Source organism: Zootermopsis nevadensis, unplaced genomic scaffold (assembly GCF_977971745.1).
Source record: "Zootermopsis nevadensis isolate Lab colony 2312 unplaced genomic scaffold, Znev_1.0 Znev_ptg000022l, whole genome shotgun sequence".
In the NCBI taxonomy this organism is placed as follows: domain Eukaryota; kingdom Metazoa; phylum Arthropoda; class Insecta; order Blattodea; family Termopsidae; genus Zootermopsis; species Zootermopsis nevadensis.
This window is the reverse complement of record NW_028259154.1, coordinates 15,962,377-15,990,124: the sequence shown is the minus strand read 5'-3', so window position 1 is coordinate 15,990,124 and position 27,748 is coordinate 15,962,377. Positions and strand designations below refer to the sequence as shown.

The 27,748-nt window shown below is 36.9% G+C and overlaps 1 protein-coding gene and 1 pseudogene across 3 annotated transcripts; one reads left to right on the top strand and one right to left on the bottom strand.

The window, feature by feature from the left end:
• Positions 1 to 155: 155 nt before the first annotated feature.
• Positions 156 to 4,007, top strand: LOC147873031 (importin subunit beta-like). 2 transcript variants are annotated; one of them, XM_087354143.1, is made up of 4 exons: positions 156 to 341; positions 464 to 646; positions 2,015 to 2,204; positions 3,932 to 4,007. In XM_087354143.1, exons 1-3 carry the CDS (start codon positions 249 to 251, stop codon positions 2,195 to 2,197), a joined length of 459 nt encoding a protein of 152 aa, XP_087210269.1. In that variant the 5' UTR covers positions 156 to 248; the 3' UTR covers positions 2,198 to 2,204; positions 3,932 to 4,007. The 2 variants fall into 2 exon arrangements, with proteins under 2 accessions (XP_087210269.1, XP_087210268.1); XM_087354142.1 differs by lacking the exon at positions 3,932 to 4,007 and having other exon boundaries at positions 2,015 to 2,815.
• LOC110840903 (importin subunit beta-like) lies at positions 2,833 to 27,748 on the bottom strand (annotated as a pseudogene). The gene is made up of 13 exons (XR_015536604.1): positions 27,535 to 27,748; positions 22,331 to 22,515; positions 20,338 to 20,853; positions 18,756 to 18,917; positions 18,351 to 18,409; positions 18,044 to 18,226; positions 14,826 to 15,015; positions 10,935 to 11,102; positions 8,904 to 9,257; positions 8,250 to 8,418; positions 6,363 to 6,628; positions 5,741 to 5,944; positions 2,833 to 5,358 (listed from the first exon to the last, which is right to left on the bottom strand). The product of XR_015536604.1 is annotated as an importin subunit beta-like (transcript).

The following is a 27,748-nucleotide window of genomic DNA, read 5'->3' as shown; positions in this document are numbered from 1 at the left end:
AAGACAGAATTCGTTACAGATGTCACCTGGCCTCTTATGTAACGCACATAAGTTTGGATATTTTTCAGAAACTTAATGTGAACTTTTCTCGTAATTTTACTTTTCCTAATTGAAATATGATGACTTTTATGCGAGGTCGTTCTATTGGGCGTACAAATATCCCAGTTAAATCAATATACCTTCATATGGTGGACTCTGATATTTGCTGTTTTATGAATTGTGCAAGTTTATTGTGCTAGTTGTAATGAATGTTGAAACAGTTTGTGTTTGAAATTTTTATAGATAATCCTGAATTGGAGGCAGCCCAAACTTATTTGGAACAAGCGGCACAAACTAACTTGGTATGTATAAATTACCTCAATAACTTTACATCATTGCAAACACGTTTTCTGTAATGAATACAATCTACGATTCTTAGGAAGTACAGGCATGATTGTTAACCCGTTTTCTTATTTATGTACAGCCAGAATTTGTGAAGACCTTGTCAGAAATTCATGAGTGTAGTTGGATTAGTCCAGTGGTAACGATGGCAGCAGGACTCCAGCTCAAGAATACGCTTACATCTAAAGATCCTGGTGTTAAAAAACAATACCAGCAATGCTGGCTTGCCTTTCCAGAGGAAACCAGAGCTTACGTGAAGAAAAATGTAATTTTATATCATATTACTATTAGAAATTTTTATATAAACAATTTGTTGGTGTTACGGTGAGTTTTGTGTTCAAACCATTCAATAAAGTTATCTCATACTTTAGTATTGGGGTAGTTGTATTGACATTATGTTTGAAAAATGGCCTGAACCAAAGGTAAGCAACCAATGGGTTATGGGTCAAATGCAGATCATGGTACTTCTTTATGTGACCCCTTTGATATAGCAGTAACTTACAGTGAGGGCCATTCTTTGGGAAAAGCAAATCTGAGCAATTGCCAAAAGAAAGTAATCAGATTCAAAATAACTGTATTTCTTAAATGTGAGTATACCCTTTTAGAATTTACATGCTGAGAAGGCACTGAGTACCGATTGGTTATTCAAGAATTTCTTTGTATGATTTCACGGTATGGCACACCACACACCAGAGTGGCTGCCCCCCACCCCATTTTCAGGGCACATCCGGCCCTGGCCAGTGCTCCCTTCCACTCTCCACCCAACTCCTGGCAATCTTCAGACCTGCCACCATGAAAACCTGAAATCCTACATAATTGAAGAAGTTACTTCATTAATACACACTTGTTTTACTCTGTTGGTGAATTCCTGGTGTTTAAACATTATTTATAAGGTTTTTTATTTTTAATAACTTTATATGTATGGACGTAGCTAACGTTTGTATAATTCATGTGTAACCTTTATTTTAGATGGAGTTTTTGTAGTATTTTGAGTTATAGTTGTCTGTATGTTTTGTATTTTGTGACTTATTCACATCCTCGTCATTCTTCTTAACTTTTGTGTATGTGGAATGTGTATAAGTTTCCATTTCCTGTTTCATGTATTCCTCAGCACTACAAACTGTGTGGTCCTCCAAAAGAACTCAATGTTCAAAGAACAAAAATTCTTTAATTTGTACTTGTTTTCTGTGATTAAACTTGCTTATATTTAGTAATACATCGTGACTTTGCCACTTATCGAGAGAGAGAGAGAAGGTTGCAGGTTGTAGTGGTTATTGACATTACAGTGATAAATATTACACAGCCTATTGCAAAGTTTTTAATAAGGCAGAGATATTTTATCTAGCTGTATAGGTGAACAGAGGTTTCTTATCCTATAACATGTCAGATTCTACCAGGCAATTTGAGGTTAGGTTGTTGCATTATTAATTTACAACCACATTTATGTTTAATTGGATGAAATTTATAAAGTATTTGACATTTCACAGTTGACTTGTGTGACATACATGAAGCCCTATAGAATAACCTGATCATTCTGCATTACTTTATGTATTGAATATCATGTTAAATTGTCGACACTTTTAATTGTAAAACCTGATGTAATTGGATGATATCGGGTGTTTTTTTTAACTAGATCCTAGCTTCTCTTGGTACCGAGAATAACAGACCAAGTTCAGCGGCGCAATGTGTAGCGTATGTAGCGGTAGCAGAGCTTCCTGTGGCCAGAACTCATAGGTGTAATGGTGAACAATGTCATCGACTCAACAAGTACAGAGATGAAGGAAGCTACGCTTCAAGCAATGGGCTACATCTGTGAGGATATTGTAAGTTGCATCTATTGAGTATGCCAGTTTATGTATACCCTTCACTGTGTTAGTATGTACTAATTTCACCAAACCAGACCATTCCTTTATTATATGAGATATTTCATGCAATAAGAAAATATTTCTGAAGAATTTCGATATTCGATTAGTGCTTTATCCTTTTGTTTCTGAGTTTTGTGTAGCGTACTTCCAAACACTTTCTAGGAGAGCAGTCACAAAATATTAATATGTTAGGAGCAATTGGTGATGCGTTTTGTATGTTAATGAGTCTGTATCCTTGTGGAATTTTGTAAAATGGAAGCGTGCTTGGTTTTAATTGCATCACTGGCTGCTTCTGGGAATATTTGTACAAATGGTTCCAAACCCTTGCCAAAAGATGGTAGATACTGTACAGTATTTTGTTGATAAAGAAATGCAAAATTTATGGAATGGGATATGAAAATATGGGTCACATGGTTCTGTGAATGGTCTTGATTCTCATCTTCCATCAGTTGTAAGTTTTTATAATGTGGTTAATAAATTAATCAGCTGATAACATCTTCAGTTATGGGCTGCAGCTGCTATGTAGAATACAGGTAGCCCTCGATTTGCGCAGATTCATAATATCGCCGATTTTGAAACCAGGAAGTCAAAAAGTGAGAAAAATATATTTTACTATTATTTATAATGTTTTACAATGTAACTCATACTGATTCTTATACTAAATCATAATTCTTACATCACTGATTTTGAATAAAAATTATAAATACAGTCATCTCTGCAATTACAAATGTTTCGTTTACGTGAATTTGCTCCGAGATCGATGAATCGGTAAAAGCTGCTTGTGAAATGCAAACTTTTGCATATGCGAGTTTGCTCTTATGCAATTTCATTCTGATGCTTTAAACTTTCAAAGAGCTAATTTAAAGCTAATTTAATCTCTGCGGAAATGCCAGGGTTATTTTTACTATGCAATTTTCTATAGGTCAGCATCTTACATGAATGTAACATAACAGCAGAAATGACTGTACATATCAATCACCTGAAAGAATTGCAGTCAATCGCGGGGACCAACAAATTGCCGATTGTAAGTGTATATTCATTGCCCTGATGACAGAGGCAGTATGACCTCTGAAATGTTGGTTAACATCGACCAGACTACACAGCGCAACAACCCAGAAGACAGAAATCTTCATACTCATCGCCCTGATGACGGAGGCAGTATGACCTCTGAAACGTTGGTTAACATCTACCAGACTATACAGTGCAACAACCCAGAAGACAGAAGTCTTCATACTAAGAATCGCCCTGATGACGGAGGCAGTATGACCTCTGAAACGTTGGTTAACATCGACCAGACTACACAGCGCAACAACCCAGAAGACAGAAATCTTCATACTCATCGCCCTGATGACTGAGGCAGTATGACCTCTGAAACGTTGGTTAACATCGACCAGACTACACTGCGCAACAACCCAGAAGACAGAAAACTGTATAAAATATATTTTTTAAGTTCCCTTTATTTTATTTACGTTATTTCAGAGCTTTAAATGTAATGCCATCATATTACTCGTCAATGTTTGGGTGCCAGGAACGCATGTCATTGACTTCCCATTGATATACATTTATCTGCTGCAGTAATAAGAATCGTATCTGCGGTAATTAAACTTTCAGGAAAATTAGGTACTTAAAGTAATTACTGATGAATGTCAGCCTTTATAATTATATTTGTATGTTTTCTTTGTCAGTCTGAACGTAACTCTATAATGGAGGGAGTTTGTGGAGCTGCGCAGTCTTCAGACATGCAGGTTCGAGTTGCAGCGCTACAATGTCTACTAAAGATTATGTCTCTCTATTACGAATACATGGAAACATACATGGGGGAGTCATTAATTCTGATCACCGTGGAAGGTATGAAATCAGTTATTGATGAGGTTGCGATACAAGGCATTGACTTCTGGTCCGTCGTGAGTGATCAAGAAATGGACTTGTACTTAGGGGACTCTAGTGTGAGACGGATACGCCAAAGGTCTTGTACGTTCTATTTAAATGGAGCACTACAGTTTGTTGTTCCTGTTTTATTGCAGAGACTTACAAAGCAGGTTAGTTGAGAACATTAATATGGTAGAATATCAGAGTGTTAATCAGTTCATTAATCAGAATTTGGACTTTACTTTTCCTCTTCGAATTAACATGGTCATACTTGCTGTAGTTTCTTCTTACTATGCATTCTTTGCATAGAATGACACAATGCAGGTGAATTTATGTTTGTTCCCATGCTTTATTTCCTAAGTATCCGAATGTAATTGAATGAAATTTGATTCTGGGGATTTACACAAATCTGTTGTAGAAATCTTCATACTCATCGCCCTGATGATGGAGGCAGTATGACCTCTGAAACGTTGGTTAACATCTACCAAACTACACAGCGCAACAACCCAGAAGACAGAAATCTTCATATTCATCGCCCTGATGACGGAGGCAGTATGACCTCTGAAACGTTGGTTAACATCGACCAGACTACACAGCGTAACAACCCAGAAGACAGAAATCTTAATACTCAACGCTGTGAAAACCTCAAATCTTCCAATGCCAATATTGATGGAGGCTATGTGCGACACTAGTGTTGTAGTGAGGGATACTGCAACATGGACATTTTGTTGTATGTGTGAGGTTAGCACCTATGTAGCCATTTATGCGATGCACTTGAAACAGTTTGTGCATATTCTATTCGATGGACTGAAAGAAGAAGCCAAAGTTGCAAAAAAAGTATGTTGGACGTTTAATTGCTTGGCAGAGGCAAGTTATAAGCAGGCAGAAAGAAATAAGCATCAGGCACAGCCAGAAACTTCCTGCTTATCAGAATGCTTTCAGTTTATTGTGGAGAGACTGCGTGAAACAACTGAAAGGCCAGATGGAGCACAGGTACAAATGTACATGTGTATCTGATATTCAGCATGGTTCTTAAGACCAAGACAAAGGAAGGGTTTAAACTTTTCCATGTACTTCATGAACTCTCTCCTAACGCCTGTACTAGTGTGGACACTAACTTTAGTGTATCTTCCTGGACACCGCCTGTCTTCCACCAATTGGATTTGAATATCTGAAGAAGCGTAGTCATGATAGCATCTGAGTGTTGGCGCTTATCCTCTACAGTTACCTTTCTCAGCAAACTCTGCAATATTGATACCAACATGTTTAACAAAACTATATTATATATATTACATATATTACCCAAGCAAACACAGTATCAAATATCTTATCAATAACAGATTCTATTACACAAAATTGAACATCTGAACTTGTCTGCAACAGAAGGCCTAATTTAACAGCATTTTCAATGAAATATCGTGGCATTTCAACAAACTGTCAAAGCACTTCACTCATAACCTTGTGAACTTTGAGTTGATAAGAAAGGGTGACTGTGACCCCACGTTTGGAAACCTTTCAGAACCTCTAGTATTAGATAAGGGAATCATCACAGTAAAGGAATACCTATAGGTGGAGCTGCATTCTTAATCTCTGCAGTAGATGAAGGCAAATGGTCACTGTCTCACCTGCAAAGTTGCACAGAGGAGGCTCTGCAAGTTATTGTACTGCGCTCGGTCACTGTGGCTCTGAATGGGCGTTTTCAACTGCAGCACCTGTTGCAGTCGCTCCAAAATATCCATTGTGGTATTCTGCACAGCTACGAAGCAGTCTCGTGGAGAGTTCTTCACCATTTCCATCAAAGCTTCGTACGCTGCTGATCACAGGTTAACCTGTGCATAAGCAATGCACAAACAATACATTTTTTCCCATGTCAGTTACTCTTAATCTATGACACATTAAGAAATATTCCATTAAAGTACATAAAAGCCTTAACCTAACTTTCCTGGTCATAAAACCGTGTACAAAGTCTCATGAAACTACACCTTACTCTATGAAAACTATTTCCTGGGCAGAATACAATTACATATTATTTTGATGAGGGCGATGTCATCAACACTGTCAATGCCATTTTGAGGAAAGAATGTATTACCATTTCAACACGCATGTAATACGCCATTAATTAAATAAGAAATTTTGACTGACAGTACAGAATGGCCTACACTGTTAAAGATGTCAATAATTTCCAGTTATAGGAGATTCACAAGTGTCTGGTATATTTGCCCCAAATTCTTCGCTAAAATCCCTCACTTCCGGTGGCATAATATGCTTCTGCCAGAAAATGACATTGGTTCCAAACCTGTTCACTAGTGGCACATCATCTTCATTGTCACTGTCAGAAGTATATTGCATAGGAATGCTGCTGGGAGCTAAGTGATCTGAAGACCCAAGTATATTCTGTGGCACAGGACTGCTGAGATCTACAAGTGAGTGTCCTGAAGATACAGTTATATTTTGTGGCACAGGCAATATGTCTGATATGTCTGTAAAGACATCTTCAGTTTCACTATTGTCATCTGAAGTGAACGATTTGGATTCACTGGGAATTTCATCAAATACTTCCATTATTAGTTTGTGATTCAGGTTTCCCCCTTTCAAAAATCTTCCTCATGCCATGATATTCTGCAGCAAACAGAATTGAAAATGCTCAGTATTCCCACTGGTTACAATTTAAAACCAAACATAACTGTCAATATTTTTTATATTTATTTTGTACAGTCTATACACAAACGTTTGAAATTTATTGGTGTTGTAAAAATTATATAATATTAAAACATGTTGTTGTGTAAAATATTATATTAGCGCTCTTAATCGTAAATACGATTTTACATTATATTTTTAGCGCTTTTTATTAAAACAACATGTTTCGACGGGTAATACCGTCGTCTTCAGGTTTTTATCAATTTAAAATATTTTAAAAACTATTAGATATTTAATGCAATATATTATAATGATCCGTAGTTTCGTTTGTAGCTTTCCATTTTCGTGGTAAGTTGCTTATTGTAGTCAGACGTTATATTTATCTGTGGAATTAATGTTTAATTATTTTTCTTGGAATGAGTATGAATTGACATAGGAAATAAATAAATAAATAATCCTATAAATATATATTAAAATAGTAAACGAGGAACATACCAAGAGGTGTTGTGTAGAGTAACGTGCGTCTGACGGCTGGTGAAGAGAATCTGTGTCTGGTGTATGTATGTTGTTTGAGGGTTATTTAAATAAGTGAAAGTTGTTTCATGGGGTAGGGTCAAGGAACTGTACGACGTTGAAGATGGGATTGTTAAGGTGGATGTTATCATCATTTAATGCAGTGTTTTGTTTGTGTGTTTGTGTGAGGAATCCACAGCAGGGGAATATCCTAGCCATTTGCAGGAATTAAATATATATATATATATATATATATATACACACACACACACATATATCAATCTTAAACAAGAAAAGAAGATGAAGTTTCAGGAGTTAAAACGAGAAGCTGAGAATAGGGAAAACTGGCGTGCTCTTTTTGGGCAGAACAATGGACCTGTCGTCAGACAGAACACTCAATAATAACTCAATAATAATAATACATATATCATCAGAAGAGAAATGTAATGTTTTTCAGGTAAAAACTGTCAGATAGAAGCAAGCAAGTATACGATACAATGTGAGTGCATAGTAATTTATGTACATTTAAGTGAAATTTATATTTCACCATGTACTATTATCATTTGTCATTTATGAATTAAGTACTGTTAATGGCACCTGCATCTTGTCATGGTGGTGAGGCTTGAGTACCTCAGTGACCCCAAGAGCTACTGGTAGGGCCTCGCTAGCAAGATTGGTCGAGGGGGAGAGGTCAGACTAAGACAGGTACCCTGGTCCTCCAGGTTGGGTGTTGGTTGCAAGGCTAACAACCTTGCATCGTAAAAAGGAAGATGTCTCGAAACCTCGATCAAAGTCTCGGACAGACGGACCTAACAGAGGACCAAATGGAAGATAATTGAGGAGGCCGTTGACCGAACACGGACCAGAGAGCCATAGAAGAAGAAGAAGTGACAGAAGAGGTTTTTTAGTCACTGGCCCCAATGGGACAAATATTCTTGGCCAAAGGAAAGAAAACGGTTGGACCACCATACAAATACATCTTACCAAAAGCCATGAGGGCAGCATCCCTGAACTTCCAATCAGCGCTTTTGATGTTGTCTTTGATAAAGGGGAGAACAAATGGCACAATATTATCTTCGCAGCATGTAGCGAGCAGCATGAGACATACACCCGCTGCTTTACTGGGGTAACAATCATCCCCATCATATTCCTCCTGAAAAGTGAAACGGAACATCAATGAAATACAATTATCAGAGTCTGAGCTGTTACGTTTCGATTGGAAAACTTTATTGCTGCTACAAACTCCAAGCAAAATTCAAGAGAGTAAATATGTACCACAATGGAGTACATATATGTACCAAAGGCATTATTTGCAGTTTCAATATTTATGTATGACCCTCACATAAAGTATAGATGTAATAATGAATCAAGATGAACTAAAATTACATTTCTACAACAGATTTGTGTAAATCCCCAGAATCAAATTTCATTCAATTACATTCGGATACTTAGGAAATAAAGCATGGGAACAGACGTAAATTCAAATGCATTGTGTCATTCTATGCAAAGAATGCATAGTAAGAAGAAACTACAGCAAGTATGACCATGTTAATTCGAAGAGGAAAAGTAAAGTCCAAATTCTGATTAATGAACTGATTAACACTCTGATATTCTACCATATTAATGTTCTCAACTAACCTGCTTTGTAAGTCTCTGCAATAAAACAGGAACAACAAACTGTAGTGCTCCATTTAAATAGAACGTACAAGACCTTTGGCGTATCCGTCTCACACCATAGTCCCCTAAGTACAAGTCCATTTCTTGATCACTCACGACGGACCAGAAGTCAATGCCTTGTATCGCAACCTCATCAATATCTGATTTCATAGCTTCCACGGTGATCGGAATTAATGACTCCCCCATGTATGTTTCCATGTTTTCGTAATACAGAGACATAATCTTTAGTAGACATTGCAGCGCTGCAACTCGAACCTGCATGTCTGAAGACTGCGCAGCTCCACAAACTCCCTCCATTATAGAGTTACGTTCAGACTGACAAAGAAAACATACAAATATAATTATAAAGGCTGACATTCATCAGTAATTACTTTAAGTACCTAATTTTCCTGAAAGTTTAATTACCGCAGATACGATTCTTATTACTGCAGCAGATAACCTACTGTTGAAAAACAAATTACAATACAATGTACAGCCTCAAGAATGAATTTTCTTCAAATTTCATAAAACATTTACCACATTAAAAATGTTGCAAATAAAAGTTTTTGTACATAATGAGATATCCTCAGAGTAGCATATGAAATGATCCCTCACTTCAACTGATCATAAAATGGCAAGTTTTGTTAAGGACCAAGTTAGAATTTGTACAGCAGTGGTCCCCAACGCGGTGCCCGCCAAGGCTTTTTTCTTGGGTGCCCACATTCTTACGGAAAGAGGTCATACTGAATAATGAGGGCCGTTCAACCACCAACATTATAAAATCAAAGCACAGATCTCGATTTGCTGACGCCCATCTTGACGATTGTTTGCGATAAGCAACATCATCCTACACCCCCAAATTTGAAAAACTGGCCGATGAAATGCAGCTCCAAACATCACACTAACTTCCCACTTGAGTAATAATAATTGTAATTATAAAACTATGTTTTTTTGATTGCATGGTATCTTGTATCATTAAACGTCATGTTGTTTTGTGTATTATTTGGTGTCCATATCTTATTTGTCCAGAGAAAAGAAAATTTGGCTTTTGCTAATTGGTTTGTGCCCGCCATGATCTCATAAATTCCCAAATGTTCCCGTAGGCCCAAAAAGGTTGGGGACCACTGATGCACACAAATGTGTTACCTCATGAAGATACCATCAGGAGGCACTTCCATAAAATGTTGTTACCAAGAGCATGTACACCTATTACAAAGACTGACAAAAGGAGACTGTCCATAAACCTAAGAGCACGACCCACTTTGTTCTTAGCTTAAAACAGTACAGTGGCAATGCAGAGATGTCTAAGTCCTCATTTTCCGATGCGGCGGGCACTTTCTCGACAGTCCCGATAAAATACTTTGGTTATGAAGCAAAAATATCCTGATCAACAAAACAAGCAGTTGCAGAATTAGCAATATGAGATGATCTCTCTAATGAATTCCACAATTAAATATGATCACGTACCTACACAAAAGAAGAGTAATGTACAAATCTTACCGCACGTGATTGACAGTAACTAGAGCTTGCTGTATGAAAGAGCCATACTGCATAAAATGTCTTTTGAATGAGGTATATTTCTACCTGGACAGAATAGTCCCAAAGTTTTACTTCTGGGCTATGGAAAATCTGCATGTGTTTAACAAGAAACTGCCGCTGAGATTACAATGTGGGCTGCCATATAAAGCCATGGGCCATCTCCAAGGCTTGATGTTTGTTTGAATGTTTGGGGACTATTTCATGCATCAACCTTGCATTTTGCCATAAACCAAATTATAAGCAGATTTGATTAAATAAGTAAAGTTTGATATCAGCTTTAGTAGAGTTAATATGAACAAAAACTATATCATTCAGATAGATTTTAATGTATACTTCCAATATAACACTTTACTGAAATCTTTCAGATGAAACATGCACAAATTAAAATTAATTTTATGCACTTCATGAAAGGAACAAAATAAAAAGCAAACCAGAATACAATTAATGCTGAAACTGTCATACAAGCAAACATACCTCATTATCAAAATTAGCTCTAGTAAATTCAAGGAAACTGAAGAGGGCATTTGTCGCAGCTAACAGAACGTGGTTGATCGGCTCATTCTGATGCATTCCACGAATAATAGCATTTAATATCTGATTTGATCGTGCAGATGGATCTAAACAGTCTGGGGGAATGGGCGGCTGAAAATGTTATGAAAATTAACCCAAGTAAAAGTAAGGCAGTTAGTTTCACGAGAAGTCGGGTGAAGGAACCACTAAACTATTCGTTACGGGACCAAATAATTCCGGAAGTGAGCAGTTGTAAATACTTGGGAATACTCTTAAGCAGCAATTTAAGCTGGGCTGAGCAAGTAAATTATACGGTGAAAAAAGCCTGGAAGGCACTTCATTTTACAATGCGTGTTCTCAAAAAGGGGAATAGTAACACTAAAAGTCTAGCCTACACATCACTAGTGCGTCCGATTCTGGAATATGGGGTGGCGTGCTGGGATCCTTACAGGGAGGGGCAGATAAATGCGTTAGAACGGGTGCAAAATAAAGCATGTAAATTTGCATATCACAGGAGCGATTCGAACTGGGAAACCCTGGCACAGCGTAGAAAGATAGCACGTATATGTGCTCTCTTCAAGGCGTACACGGGAGATCGGGCATGGAAAGCTATAGGTGACAGATTGCAAAGGCCATATTACCTGAGCAGGGTCTATCATATTCGGAAAGTTAGGAGCAGAAAACAAAGAACAGATATCGGAAAATATTCCTTTGTAAATAGGACCATCCAACTCTGGAACCAGCTACCTGCTGAGGTTTTAGGGACTCTCTCCTGTAAACCAAGTACGTTTAGGAAGAAGGTTAGGAAAGTGATAAATGAGGTGAAGTAAAGGGAATAGATGGGTGGGTGCAGTGAAGGGGGGTAAATTGGGGTGAGGATGGGAAGGCTTCATAAGTGTAGTGAAGTGAAGAGAAGGTCCTGATGAAACGTGTGATTCATTACTGTTACTGTCTTATGTCTAGTTGGTATTAATTTTTAAGTTATGTACTTTAGGTTATATGGTTTTGTAATATTATGAGTTGTTTTATTTTGAGTGTGGTGTGTTGTTTTGTTGTGTCTTATTGTTCTTGTTGTGCCTTATGTTTTTTGTGTCTCATTGTTTTTGTTGTGTCATGTCTTTTTGTCTTACTGTTTTGTTGTGTCTCATTGCTTTGTTGTGTCTTATTGTTCTTGTTGTGCCTCATTGTTTTTGTTGTGTCTTATGTCTTTTTGTCTTACTGTTTTGTTGTGTCTTATTGTTCTTGTGCCTTATGTTTTTTGTGTCTCATTGTTTTTGTTGTGTCATGTCTTTTTGTCTTACTGTTTTGTTGTGTCTCATTGCTTTGTTGTGTCTTATTGTTCTTGTTGTGCATTATGTTTTTTGTGTCTTATTGTTTTTGTTGTCTTATGTCTTTTTGTCTTACTGTTTTGTTGTGTCTCAATGTTCTGTTGTTTCTTATTATTGTTTTTGTTGTCTTATGTTTTTTTGTGTTATTGTTTTGTTCTGTCTCATTGTTCTGTCGTTTCTTATTGTTTTTGTTGTCTTATGTTTTTTTTTGTGTCTTATCGTTTTGTTCTGTCTCATTGTTCTGTTGTTTCTTATTGTTTTTGTTGTCTTATGTTTTGTTGTGTCTTATTGTAGGACCACTGCCACCGGGTAAAAACCCATTTGCAGTCAAATAAATAATAATAAAAACTTCATGTTCCTGTAAATAAAAATCGCTACATTTTGAAATCAGCTTCCTTAAAATACAGCATCCACTTTCAAAAGTATTCTATGCATAACTCTTCAGCATGGATATACAGATAACCCTCGATTTACGCCAGGGATGCATTCCTGGACGAACCAGAGTAAATTGAAACTCTTTTATAATGTATATCAATGTGAAGTCAATGGCATGCCTTCCCAGCACCCAAACATTGACGAGTAATATGATGGCATTACATTTAAAGCTCTGAAATAACGTAAATAAAATAAAGGGAACTTAAAAAATATATTTTATACAGTTTTCTGTCTTCTGGGTTGTTGCGCTGTGTAGTCTGGTCGATGTTAACCGACGTTTCAGAAGTCATACTGCCTCCGTCATTAGGACAATGAATATGAAGATTTCTGTCTTCTGGGTTGTTGCGCTGTGTAGTCTGGTAGATGTTAACCAACGTTTCACAGGTCATACTGCCTCCGTCATCAGGGCGATTATTATGAAGATTTCTGTCTTCTGGGTTGTTGCGCAGTGTAGTCTGGACGATGTTAACCAACGTTTCAGAGGTCATACTGCCTCAGTCATCAGGGCGATGAGTATGGAGATTTCTGTCTTCTGGGTTGTTGCGCTGTGTAGTCTGGTCGATGTTAACAGACGTTTCAGAGGTCATAGTGCCTCCGTCATCAAGGTGATTCTTAGTATGAAGACTTCTGTCTTCTGTGTTGTTGCGCTGTGTAGTCTGGTAGATGTTAACCTACGTTTCAGAGGTCATACTGCCTCCGTCATCAGGGCGATGAGTATGAAGATTTCTGTCTTCTGGATTGTTGCGCTGTGTGTCTGGTCGATGTTAACCAACGTTTCAGAGGTCATACTGCCTCTGTCATCAAGGTGATTCTTAGTATGAAGACTTCTGTCTTCTGTGTTGTTGCGCTGTGTAGTCTGGTAGATGTTAACCAACGTTTCAGAGGTCATACTGCCTCCGTCATCAGGGCGATGAGTATGAAGATTTCTGTCTTCTGGATTGTTGCGCTGTGTGTCTGGTCGATGTTAACCAACATTTCAGAGGTCATACTGCCTGTCATCAGGGCGGTGAATATACACTTACAATCGGCAATTTGTTGGTCCCCGCGATTGACTGCGATTCTTTCATGTGATTGATGTGTACAGTCATCTCTGCTGTTATACGACAGTTACATTCATGTAAGATGCCGACCTATGGAAAATCGCATAGTAAAAATAACCCCGGTATTTCCGCAGAGATTAAATTAGCTTTAAATTAGCTCTCTGAAAGTTTAAAGCACCAGAATGAAATTGCATAAGAGCAAACTCGCATATGCAAAAGTTTGCATTTCACAAACAGCTTTTACCGATTCATCGATCCCATTGGAGCAAATTCACGTAAATGAAACATATGTAATTGCAGAGATGACTGTATTTATAATTTTTATTCAAAATAAGTGATGTAAGAATTACGATTTAGTATAAGAATCAGTATGAGTTACATTGTAAAACATTATAAATAATAGTAAAATATATTTTTTTCACTTTTTGACTTTCAAAATCGGCGATATTATGAATCTGCGCAAATCGAGGGCTACCTGTATTCTACATAGCAGCTGCAGCCCATAACTGAAGATGTTATCAGCTGATTAATTTATTAACCACATTATAAAAACTTACAACTGATGGAAGATGAGAATCAAGACCATTCACAGAACCATGTGACCCATATTTTCATATCCCATTCCATAAATTTTGCATTCCTTGATCAACAAAATACTGTACAGTATCTACCATCTTTTGGTAAGGGTTTGGAAACATTTGTACAAATATTCCCACAAGCAGCCAGTGATGCCATTAAAACCAAGCACGCTTCCATCTTACAAACTTCCACAAGGATACAGACTCATTGTAACGTACAAAACGCATCAACAATTGCTTCTACCATATTAATATTTTGCGACTGCTCTCCCAGAAAGTGTTTTGAAGTATGCTACACAAAGCTCAGAAACAAAAGGATAAAGCACTAATCGAATATCAAAATTCTTCAGAAATATTTTCTTATTGCATGAAATATCTCATATAATAAAGGAATGGTCTGGTTTGGTGAAATTAGTACATTCTAACACAGTGAAGGGTATACATAAACTGGCATACTCAATAGATGCAACTTACAATATCCTCACAGATGTAGCCCATTGCTTGATGCGTAGCTTCCTTCATCTCTGTACTTGTTGAGTCGATGACATTGTTCACCATTACACCTATGAGTTCTGGCCACAGGAAGCTCTGCTACCGCTACATACGCTACACACTGCGCCGCTGAACTTGGTCTGTTATTCTTGGTACCAAGAGAAGCTAGGATCTAGTTAAAAAAAACACCCGATATCATCCAAGTACATCAGGTTTTACAATTAAAAGTGTCGACAATTTAACATGATATTCAATACATAAAGTAGTGCAGAATGATCAGGTTATTCTGTAGGGCTTCATGTATGTCACACAAGTCAACTGTGAACTGTCAAATACTTTATAAATTTCATACAATTAAACATAAATGTGGTTGTAAATTAATAATGCAACAACCTAACCTCAAATTGCCTGGTAGAATCTGACATGTTATAGGATAAAAAACCTCTGTTCACCTATACAGCTAGATAAAATATCTTTGCCTTATTAAAAACTTTGCAATAGGCTGTGTAATATTTATCACTGTAATGTCAATAACCACTACAACCTGCAACCTTCTCTCTCTCTCGATAAGTGGCAAAGTCACGATGTATTACTAAATATAAGCAAGTTTAATCACAGAAAACAAGTACAAATTAAAGAATTTTTGTCCTTTGAACATTGAGTTCTTTTGGAGGACCACACAGTTTGTAGTGCTGAGGAATACATGAAACAGGAAATAGAAACTTATACACATTCCACATACACAAAAGTTAACAAGAATAACAAGAGGATGTGAATAAGTCACAAAATACAAAACATACAGACAACTACAACTCCAAATACTACAAAAACTCCATCTAAAATAAAGGTTGCACATGAATTATACAAACGTTAGCTACGTCCATACATATAAAGTTATTAAACATAAAAAACCTTATAAATAATGTTTAAACACCAGGAATTCACCAACAGAGTAAAACAAGTGTGTATTAATTAAGTAACTTCTTCATTTATGTAGGATTTCAGGTTTTCATGGTGGCAGGTCTGAAGATTGTCAGGAGTTGGGTGGAGAGTGGAAGGGAGCACTGGCCAGGGCCGGATGTGCCCTGAAATGGGGGGGGGAGCCACTCTGGTGTGTGGTGTGCCATACCGTGAAATCATACAAAGAAATTCTTGAATAACCAATCGGTACTCAGTGCCTTCTCAGCATGTAAATTCTAAAAGGGTATACTCACATTCAGGAAATACAGTTATTTTGAATCTGATTACTTTCTTTTGGCAATTGCTCAGATTTGCTTTTCCCAAAGAATGGCCCTCACTGTAAGTTACTGCTATATCAAAGGGGTCACATAAAGTACAGTAAAACCCCTCTAGTTGGACATCCGTATATCCTGGACACCCCTCTATATTGGACACTTTTAATTGGAACCAGCAAATATCCTATAATTTTACATGTCCACAATACCCTATATCTTGGACACCCCTTTATCCTGGAACTTGGTCACCCCTTTTGTTGTAAGTTGGACAGGTTCATGAACTTAGCTACAATGCTTTTATGGGAAACATTTACAGTTAGTAGTTTGTTATTTTGAATTTCTGACTGATGAATGCCTTCTACCTGAAGATTAGCTTATGGTTGAGGGTGTGAGACTTTGAACACATCATTGGAATGCAGTGAAAGTGTATAGTGATTCCTTTGTTAAACCCTTCACTGGACTACAGTAGATATTGCTGGTACAGTTTTAACTTTGTCAGTACAGTACAACCCCACTATAACGCGGGTCGCGGGGGACAGGGGTAAACCCGCGTTATAGAGAAATCGCGTTATTATGGGAGTGCATCAGAAAAATCGGCACAAGTACTGGACGTACTGTACAGTACGTACAGTATTGATAGACTATCGCCATTTAAGAGTATACATACTTATTTAACCATGTTATGATTGATTTTTAAGGAAAAAGTAATAAATAATTAATTTGGCTTGCATTTTAATACAATTTTGAGTTCTGTGTGAAGGATAATTGATGAACTTTTTTTCTTTTTTGCTGCACTATGGGAGACATGAGGTACCCGTGTCATATCTGGAACCGCGGTATAGCGAACCGCGTTATAGAGGGGTTGTACTGTACTGTGCTTGCAACTGAGTTAAACAGTGTTAACAGAAATTACAGTAGTTAGATTATGTAAGTAAATAGATTACATTGTCGGTAAATGTAAAGTATTGGTGCCTTCCCTTTCAGCTTATCCATGCAAGTTTATTTATTTATTTATTTATTTATTTATTTGACTGCAAATGGGTTTTTACCCGGTGGCAGTGGTCCTACAATAAGACACAACAAAACATAAGACAACAAAAACAATAAGAAACAACAGAACAATGAGACAGAACAAAACAATAAGACACAAAAATCATAAGACAACAAAAACAATAAGAAACAAGAGAACAATGAAACAGAACAAAACAATAACACAAAAAACATAAGACAACACAAACAATAACAATAAGAAACAACAGAACAATGAGACACAACAAAACAGTAAGACAAAAAGACATAAGACACAACAAAACAATAAGACAACAAAACAATGAGACACAAAAAACATAAGGCACAACAAGAACAATAAGACACAACAAAGCAATGAGACACAACAATACAGTAAGACAAAAAGACATGACACAACAAAAACAATGAGACACAAAAAGCATAAGGCACAACAAGAACAATAAGACACAACAAAACAACACACCACACTCAAAATAAAACAGCTCATAATATTACAAAACCGTATAACCGTAAACCGTTTAATTTAGTGAAAACAACATTTGTAAAAATTTAATTTACTCTTTTGATTTTTCTTATCAATAATTTCCTTTTTGGGAAGGGCTCCATAATACTCAACAATTACCACATTGTCATTACACAACAATTTGAAAGGATGATTTTCCCCTTTCCCTCTATCCTGGACACCTCTGTAAGTTGGACACATTATCGTGGAACCGCAAGTTAGAGAGGTTTTACTGTACCATGATCTGAATTTGACCCATAAGCCATTCGTTGCTTACCTTTGGTTCAGGCCATTTTTCAAACATAATGTCAATACAACTACCCCAATACTAAAGTATGAGATAACTTTATTGAATGGTTTGAACACAAAACTCACCGTAACACCAACAAATTGTTTATATAAAAATTTCTAATAGTAATATGATATAAAATTACATTTTTCTTCACGTAAGCTCTGGTTTCCTCTGGAAAGGCAAGCCAGCGTTGCTGGTATTGTTTTTTAACGACAGGATCTTTGGATGTAAGCGAATTCTTGAGCTGGAGTCCTGCTGCCATCCTTACCACTGGACTAATCCAACTACACTCAAGAATTTCAGACAAGGTCTTCACAAATTCTGGCTGTACATAAATAAGAAAACAGGAGTTAACAATCATGCCTGTACTTCCTAAGAATCGTAGATTGTATTCATTACAGAAAACGTGTTTGCAATGATGTTAAGTTATTGAGGTAATTTATACATACCAAGTTAGTTTGTGCCGCTTGTTCCAAATAAGTTTGGGCTGCCTCCAATTCATGATTATCTATAAAAATTTCAAACACAAACTGTTTCAACATTCATTACAACTAGCACAATAAACTTGCACAATTCATAAAACAGCAAATATCAGAGTCCACCATATGAAGGAATATTTAGAAGGTAAATTGATTTAACTGGGATATTTGTACGCCCAATAGAACGACCTCGCATAAAAGTCATCATATTTCAATTAGGAAAAGTAAAATTACGGGAAAAGTTCACATTAAGTTTCTGAAAAATATCCAAACTTATCTGCGTTACATAAGAGGCCAGGAGACATCTGTAACGAATTGTCTTCTTAGAAACAATGACTGAACTTTGAATTAATTGTGCATGTTTTACACACATACCTGGTAAAGTAGTCTTTTCTAATAATTCTGTAAGTGCAGAAAAAAAATCTTCATCCATTGTGATCGCAATCGGCGCTATATTGTCAACACTTTATAAATACTTTATATGAGTAATATTCTTCGCTTCTTCTGCCGGCATTCGCCCACATGTACAATATACCACTGCGCAGTAATACCACACTAATATTACAAAATATGAAGAAATAACGTGTGCAATTTAATTAATGAAGTATGATAATTTTATATACTTTTAATTATATCGTGCACCTTTATAAACTAAAATCTGTCTCCTATAAATAACTACGTACTAATACACCATGATCTATATTCTGTTATACATCATGGCCTCCGGGTCATGAAAAATTTCGCGCCAATCTCCACCAACCTCTGAACAAGATTATCTGACTTTCGATAGATGGTGCATTTATCTCAGAGAAACACTTTATGATACTAAAGGTTGGCGGGATCGGTACAGCGTTTGATAGGTATGGGTGTGGTACTGGGCGAGTTCAAGAATTGTGATCAGAAGATGTTGCTTCGAAATTGTGACCTAAAACACGGATGGGAGTTCAAATGTGTTTGGCTGTAACATGCGAGTCATGTGGTATTGCCCGTAATGTCTACTGAAAAATTAACCAAATATATAAATAAAATAATTTTCAAATGTTCATAGCATGTCCAGTATGTACCATTATGGAGGTTGATATTCAATATTTAATTTTCATCAGAAAGCATGGAAATTTCAAATATATGTTACACCAGAAGATAACAAAAATAACCGCAACACATTTATGACTTACTATCGAAGTCATAAAAGTGACCCTTTGGTTTTCCTGCTAATGTACTGAAAGAGAATATAAAATAATGAATTAAGTCTATGCATATACCTAAGTTTACATACTTTTCATTCAATAGGCTCATACCTACTTAAGATCATATTTTTTAATTTCTTCATTTATTTTTTTATTACATATTTCCCTGATTATCATAGTACCCAGAAGAGGAAATTGTATCAACTGCTACTGGCTACTTTTCAGTCTAGGGAATGGACAAAATAACGTATTACACAACTTTATGATTAGTGTTATATACCAAGAAAGTCTGTTGTTAGGGTACCTGAATCTGGGTTACCGATAGGCTGTACTTACAGTTCAAGTTGCAGAAGTAACAAATTCACATCGAATTTTAGTGGTGAGATTTCTTGAAAAACTAAAAATAAGGCAGATGAGAGAATAAAGTAATCCTAATTGGACACTTATTTTCCGACATCTCAAGACTCCATATAGAAGGTGTTGTGACTAGCTTGACAGCTATCTTTCTTTGAATGACATGCAGAATCATGTGTTTACACAGATGACCAATGGAACATAGAGCCTAAACTTCTACAGTGGGGCATGAATGTTTGTTTCTTGTGTTATATTAATTGTAGGGTCCTTGCACTGGGCTGATCCCTCACTCATGGGGGCTTAATGTTATATAAAAGTTGTCAGGCTTGTTCATAATGTATATATTCTATTAAATTCAGTGATATTGCTAAAAATTCAAGGTTCTGGATAAAAGAACAAATGTTTGAACAACTTACATATTCTATGTTGTCACACTGTGTAGTTCTTTGACTGTGTAGCACACAGTGCAACAACCCAGAAGACCACCAATATTCACAGCACCATGAAAACCACAAATTTTACAACTTAATATAAATTACACTTCCTTAAATATGATTTTTTTAATTATTAAACAATGTACAAGAACCAAATTGTTTGTATAGCTAGTATGTCAATATACAGGAAAGTTTCATATTGTGATGCTGGGAAAATTTCAGAACTAATACCAGTAGTATTTTCCTTTATTCATCATAATACTGAGGTAAGTAAATAAAAAAGTAAATAATACAGAAGTTGTTCTTCCTTACTTTTATAATGCTGCTATTTTTCCTGTGTCTGAAATAACAAATAAATAAACAATTTGAGATGCATACTTTATTTGTCCTATCTTCAGTTGGATGTCCAGCCACGTCCCTTGGATCCAATGTTCATTGTTCTTAAATTTGTAACTGTTCTCTAATAAATTGTTAGTGTATCCATTGTAAGTGCCAAGACTGAAAAAAAAAATACTTTTACATTTTGTTTACTAATGAATGCAGCAAAACAAGCACAAAAATCTCTGTTATTCTGCTGAGGAATTTAATGCACAACATATAACAGATTGAGCACACAGTTCAACAGAAAGCCTATAAATTGAACACAGCCTTGAAATACTTTGTTCAAACCTCACGAAGATGGTAATTTCGCTCGAGATGTCTTATAAAAACAATTTACGAGTTAAGTGAAGGGATAAGGTGAGATGAAATCAGAATCTGAACAACTACCAGAAGTAACGCATTGTAAAGCTCTTTATTTTGTAACAAGAGTCCAAACATGTACCAAGAGGCTGGCTATATGGAGGGCAGAAGAACATGGCGGCTAGGACACCATGTACATAGCCTGGCTCTTTGGCTCTATAACTCCAGTAGTTCCAATTATAGAAGATTGCAAGTTCCACTTAAAATTAGCAAACTAACATATCTTTGTTAAAAGTATATGGCAAGAATAAAGGTGATCCCCAAAATAATAAAATCTACTGAAATGAATTTGTGGGCAGCCATGTTAAGCACTTATAAAAATGTAAACCGTAAAAACAAAAACTTGAAGTTTGCTCCAATTTTATGTACTTTGTATCGCATCCACCGGTTTGTTCATTTAAGGGTTATAATTTCTTTAAATCCGGACCTAATTCTGACTCAGTCAGCTATGACTTCGAGCGGTTTTCGAGAGTCGGACAGTGAAAACCACCACCTCCAAGACGAAGAAACCTTGCGTGAATTTCACTGGTTACATTCTCTGAGGTCTTACTGATTAAGGGATAGAAAAAATAACGTTATGAGAGCTTTATAAGACTCCTTTGTATTCTTGAACAAATATTACTACGGCGATTAAAGCCACGAATATAAGATAAACGGTACATGCAATACGCATGGGGATACGAGAAATACTCAGGCAAACTCTCATTCGAAAGAAACCAAATTGGAAGAGCCGACTTGCGAAACTACTTTTGTAGACAGGAGTATAATATTAAAATGTACACTAAAGAAATTGTGGGTGTACGTGGTTGCGGATTGGATTTATCTGGTTTAGGATACGATGCAATGAAAGGTTTCTGTTACCGAGGTAAAGAATCTTTCTTGTCAAAATGAGCTGTCATAAACTTTTCGTGGAATTGGCAGTTTGCTTTGCCGTTAATTCAAACTCTTTCCTGTCGATAAACGCAGTCTCACGGACCACAATTTGCTCAGATGCGCACTGATATCATTGCTCCATCTATGTGCATGTCTTATCGAGTGATTACTCTTCCACTCATTAATACAATATACAATATATAAAGTTATTTAGGCTATTCATCATTTGGCTGCAGAATTTGACAATGCATAGGAAACTAATCACGACAAAATTATTGGTGAAAGTCAAAAATATTATAAGTCTAAACAATATGCTTATTCAAATACCATATATGTAAACGTGGTGTATAATTTTACTCACGGACGAAACGATAAAGCCATTTCGAATATATTTAAAATAATGACAATGCGTCAGTGCTATGGATGAATATTTGTCATATAAATTTCAGGTTTTCATGGCGGTGAATATGGGTATTAGTCTCTCTTCCATAGTTTGACCTTGGGTGGAAGAGGTCTCTCCTGGAGACTGCCGGCGCATATCAATTACTGAAAGAGAGAGAAACAAGTGGTATTTTACATAGAAACAAGATTTTCAGCAATTAATTTAGAACATTTTGAAGTGATAATTCTTGCAGAAAATGGTATCCTTATAAAAAATTGTCATTTTAATTAAGCCTTAATTGACAAGAACAGAACATGAAAAATGATGGAATTGGAATATTACAGTGACATGAAAGAATCTGATATAATTAGTGTCTATTCAAACTTCCAACGCTGTGCTAGTATAAACCATTGCAACTACCCTCCTAAACTAGAAAAAATCATTGCACGTAATTACGTAACACTACAATTGCTTCCACTAGCCTTGTAGTTCTCTGCTATTCAATGGATACCATGGTTCCTTCTCCTGGAGTAAATCAGCCAGGACATGAAGCTGATAACCCACCTCCTAGGAATGCGTGCTTACTTAAACAAATCTTATAATAATTTACAATAAAACCGACAGTAATAACAACCATTTATATTTTTATACCAGCAGTATTGTTCACATTTACATAACGTTGTATGTCATGTCTTCACTCAACATTGTTAACTTATATGTAATAAGAGATTACAAATTGACAGTGGAACCACGGTTCCGGAGAATCTGACGTAAATACGTCTCTGCAATGTAATGAAATGTAATGTAATGTAATAATTCTTATATAAGATAAGTACTTGTGATATTCTAAAACTTTTTAACAGCACAATATTATTATCTACTTTATGACGCACTTCTTCTACAAGCGATTCACAGCTTAGCTCTTTCCGCAATAACGAAAGCGGATTGTTGACGGCAGTAATGAAACACAACAATGCCGAATAAACAGATGACATAACAATTAGTTTCTTAGGTAAAGGAGTGGATTGCAATAGGGTTTATTCAGGCAATTATACAGCATGCATAATAAATGGGAAAAGAGCCTTACGGCATGCTCAGCCAATGTTGTTGCAGGCGTGTGTTAGAAATTTGAATCCTTTTTCTTGCATTGTTATGCACGCAGGAGTTCATACCGAAGCTGACCATTGTCGGTCCATATTCACACATTGTTGGTATGGATCTTACACATCTTCATAACACTGTTTTTGCCGAATGGCCCTTCCGTATAGACGTATTTACGTCAAAAACCACTGTGACAACAATGACTAAGGCTCGTGAACGTGATCAACCGGTGGCATCGGAAGGAAAATGACATTCCAGATTTGATGTTTATATACAATGGAATGTAAAATGTAGCTACATGGCGACTTTCGAAGCGTTAAACCAGGCCACTCGACCACCAAATGTCCGAATCTTTCAGACAGACCCAAAATTAACAAATACGCTACAATTTATAGTTTAAAGTTATTTAGGTGCAAATTATACATTAAGTTAAATTCTTTGTAAGGATAAAATTAATTCATTATTCATGTAACAGTTCTGATTTCAGGTGACCTGAAACAGTTACTGTTGCAGTTCATAATTTGTGTTGCAGTCTTTGATTCTTGACATCTGTTGCCACAAAGCTCGCGTCTTACATGTGAAGCATATCACTGCTCTGCGAAGAACACAATGAAGGCAGGCATACATTGTCTTCAATTACAATTTACGACACGCCCAAAACCGCCCGAAGACAGCTGAACCAGAAAATTCATGTTCTGCTGACTATTTGCACACGAAGGTCACACAACGATACCGAACTTCCAAAACATTCTTTTATTAATCGTGGACCGCATGAAATACTGTGAAGGCCAAGACACCATCACAACACAGCAGTAACAGATTATCGTATGCTGTGAAGCTGCACTCAACATTTAAACGACCCGTTCATCATCTCGCGCGCGGGCCACAGCATCTCCTCCATTACTCTCTGTTGCGTGCTCGGGTAGACCAGTGTCTGGTGGTATGGCCACGTAAATCCCTGATGTTGTACTCGACGTAAGGTAACGCCGACAAGTCGATGCCCAAGGGAGGCATGGGCGACTCGAAATTGCTCCGCAAGGCCTTAGTAAGAGACCACGTCTCGGCGCAGTAGCAAAGTGCCGGCAGTACGGTGGAGTCGAAGAGCTCAGCACGAAGTTCCACGTCTCGCGTAGCGTCGATCACTGATCGGATGGATCCGAATGCTGCCCGTCCCGCTCGCCGTCTCCGCGCCAACCCCGGTTTGAGCTCGTTCTGCGCGGTGATGAGGAGTCCGAGGTAGACGTATTCTTTGACGTCCTCCAGCTGGAAGGCGCCGACGGCGACCGGAGCAGCGGCGGCGAATCGATTACGCATCGTCTTGGTCTTCCTGATATTCATCTTAAGACCGACGGCGTGGCTCTGTCCAGCTTTGCCAGAGTCTCGGAGGCTTCACCCGGAGTCGCGGTGATGAGAACAATGTCATCAGCGAAGCGCAGGTGGCTTAAGGCGGCGTCCACCGATGAGGAGGCCTCGATCGTCCCAGCAACAGCAGTGGATCACGCTTCCCAGCACCACAGAGAAGAGGTTCGGGGAGATGGGGTGGCCCAGACGGACACCCTTCTCCACTGGAACCGCGACCTCTCTCTGCTACTGGGTAAAAACCCATTTGCAGTTAATAATAAATAATAATAATAATGAGCGTGGTGGAACAGCGGTCGTAGCACGCCTACAAAATGCAAATGTACTCCTCCTCTACTCCTTGCTGCCACAGCGACTCCCAGACGTTCTCGGGTTCGACGCTAACAAATGCCTTCTCGTAGTCGATGAAAGTGAGTACAAGCGGCATCTGGTGTTTCCGGCTTATCTCCAGCAGACGGTGGATGGTGCAGCTGTACTTCGGCATATACAAATATTTATAAATTCCACGTTATATTCAGGCCATCACGCCTTCCTCTCTGAGTAAACCAAATTACATAAGAAAGTTCGACGAAAACAATGTGAAATGCGGTATTATCTTTCTTGGCTAGATTAACTCTGACCCTATCCTAAACAAGAGAAATACAAATGTATGTTCTGCGTGTATCACATCTATGAACATTTTGCTTTTTACACTGGTGCCCTAACAGCAACAATGACAACTTTAGAAGAAAGTGGTTAATGCCTCAACAACAGTGTTAACAATTCTGATTTAAGTCAACTCATTTGCAGCGTGCAGTAATCAGTGCATGGATAACATGGTCAAAAGATAAATAAATGCAAGGAATCCATGAGGTTTCAATTTCTGTTAACACTTCAGAAGATACTCATCAGCAACAGACCAAATTCAGCTACATTTACTAAATGGGCCAGGGGAATTCAACTAAAGTCTTCCAAATTTTAGTAAACGTATTGAAGAAATAACTGTAAAAATACACATTTTGGACAATTCAAAAGTACAAATGGCAGCCATATGTAAATCTTAATGATGAGGCCAGAATATGTTGCAGTTATTGAGTTAGGTCAATACCTGAACTGTGATTAATATTTGTTTACTTATAAGACAATATAGAAATGTTGTGAAAATTATATAATCACTTTTCATGTTCCTTGATTTTTTGTAAGAATCTTTTTTACACTAAACATAAATGTTAAAATAAATGAAAACATATACATCTTTGCAAATGAAATGTGTAATACTCAAAAGTTTACTTTAAAAAAATAAACACTTTCAACTGGAAAAAACTTTGATTCAATTTATGAAATTCTTTCCACTCTTTGCATTAAACAGTTAAAAATGATAAGCAGATTAGTATTTGGAAGGAGGCAGAAACAGCCTACTCATACAAGGTCATCCACCCTCACTCAACTGAAGAGACTAGGAAGCAGCAACAACAACAATAATAATAATAAAAACTGACCAAGGTTCAAATTGGGTACCTCCAGAATACAGTACTAAAGTATTACTTCTACTTGTTAAGGAAGAGTTGACACTATTCGTTTGCTATATTGTTGCCATTACATAAGTTCTTACAGCAAAAGAAAATAATGGTTGTCAATTTCTGTGATAAAGAAGCAAAAGCTCTTGATATCAAAAACAGTAAGCACAGTATGAGAAATCTTGTATGTCATGGTTAGAATGTTACTTAATAACAATGTATCAACTAGTGATACAGCTTTTTCAAGTGATTAGCTGCTTTGGTTCAAGTTGAGTGCTTTAGAGTCCTTCTCTACCTCTGTCATCACTGATAATGGAGGCAGAGAAGGTAGCTACTTATTACCCAAGAAGATGTTATTGTTTTAGATACTGAAAAAGCTTCAAGTCCCTATAAACTACACAAATTATTGAACCTGAACAGAAAAAACTGGATGACTGTACATGATTAACTAAAAAGAGTAGCTCTCTTTCAAGATTTTTTACACAAGGAGACACAAATACAACCTCACTGCAAAATATCACATTTACTTTATTTATGAGTTACTTAATGATTCTGTCAGCAGCTCACTATATAAAATCAAATAATATGAAGAATAATGAGATGGAGAGAATATGGATGGAAACAGTCATGACTTAATTTAAGGCATTATTCCAGCATTTGCCTGGAGGGACTGACAAAATATACAAACACCTCAATTAGGACAGCAAATCTTCAGATTGGTATTTGAAGTTGATACCTCCCAAAGTCAAAGAAGAATTACTATAACTATGGGCAAACTACTTGGTGCATAAGTGACTGTTATGGGTTGCTTGTTAACAGTTGCAATGGAAGCCTTGGCCACACTTGCTTAAAACATTTACCACAGCTTTCAATTCTGGATAGCAGTTCAAGTCCATCGTCAAATGCATTTTCAACAAATAGTACAATTGCTACAAATTTCCTAGAATAGTGACAACACCACATGCTATATATATATATCAGTCTACTATACTGGAGACTGAATCTGGAAGACAACTGATTCCTATCTGTATATATTTTGTTAGTATTTCTCATTTGAAATATCTTGCGAAAAATAATGAAAAGTTATGCAGATGTATTATTTTTGTTCGATAATGAGCTCATCTCACAAACGAAGTGTGAGGTTATGACACTTCCTTCCCCTTCATACATAATTACCAGACAAACAAAGTACGAAATTTAACCAGTCATATGTATGAAATAACTTACGTTATATCAGGTTCAACAGAATGCATGATAGAAAATACTGTTAAAATTATATCACAAATCCACTCTCCCGTCAATCAAATCAACACAACTGCCACAAGAAACCGTTTGAACATGCGTTATTCACTTCAAATTCAAACGAGTTTCAGGACTTGATACTAGACGCCAGATTAATATGGCCATTACATTCTGCGACATCTCTTGCAGAAATCGCGTA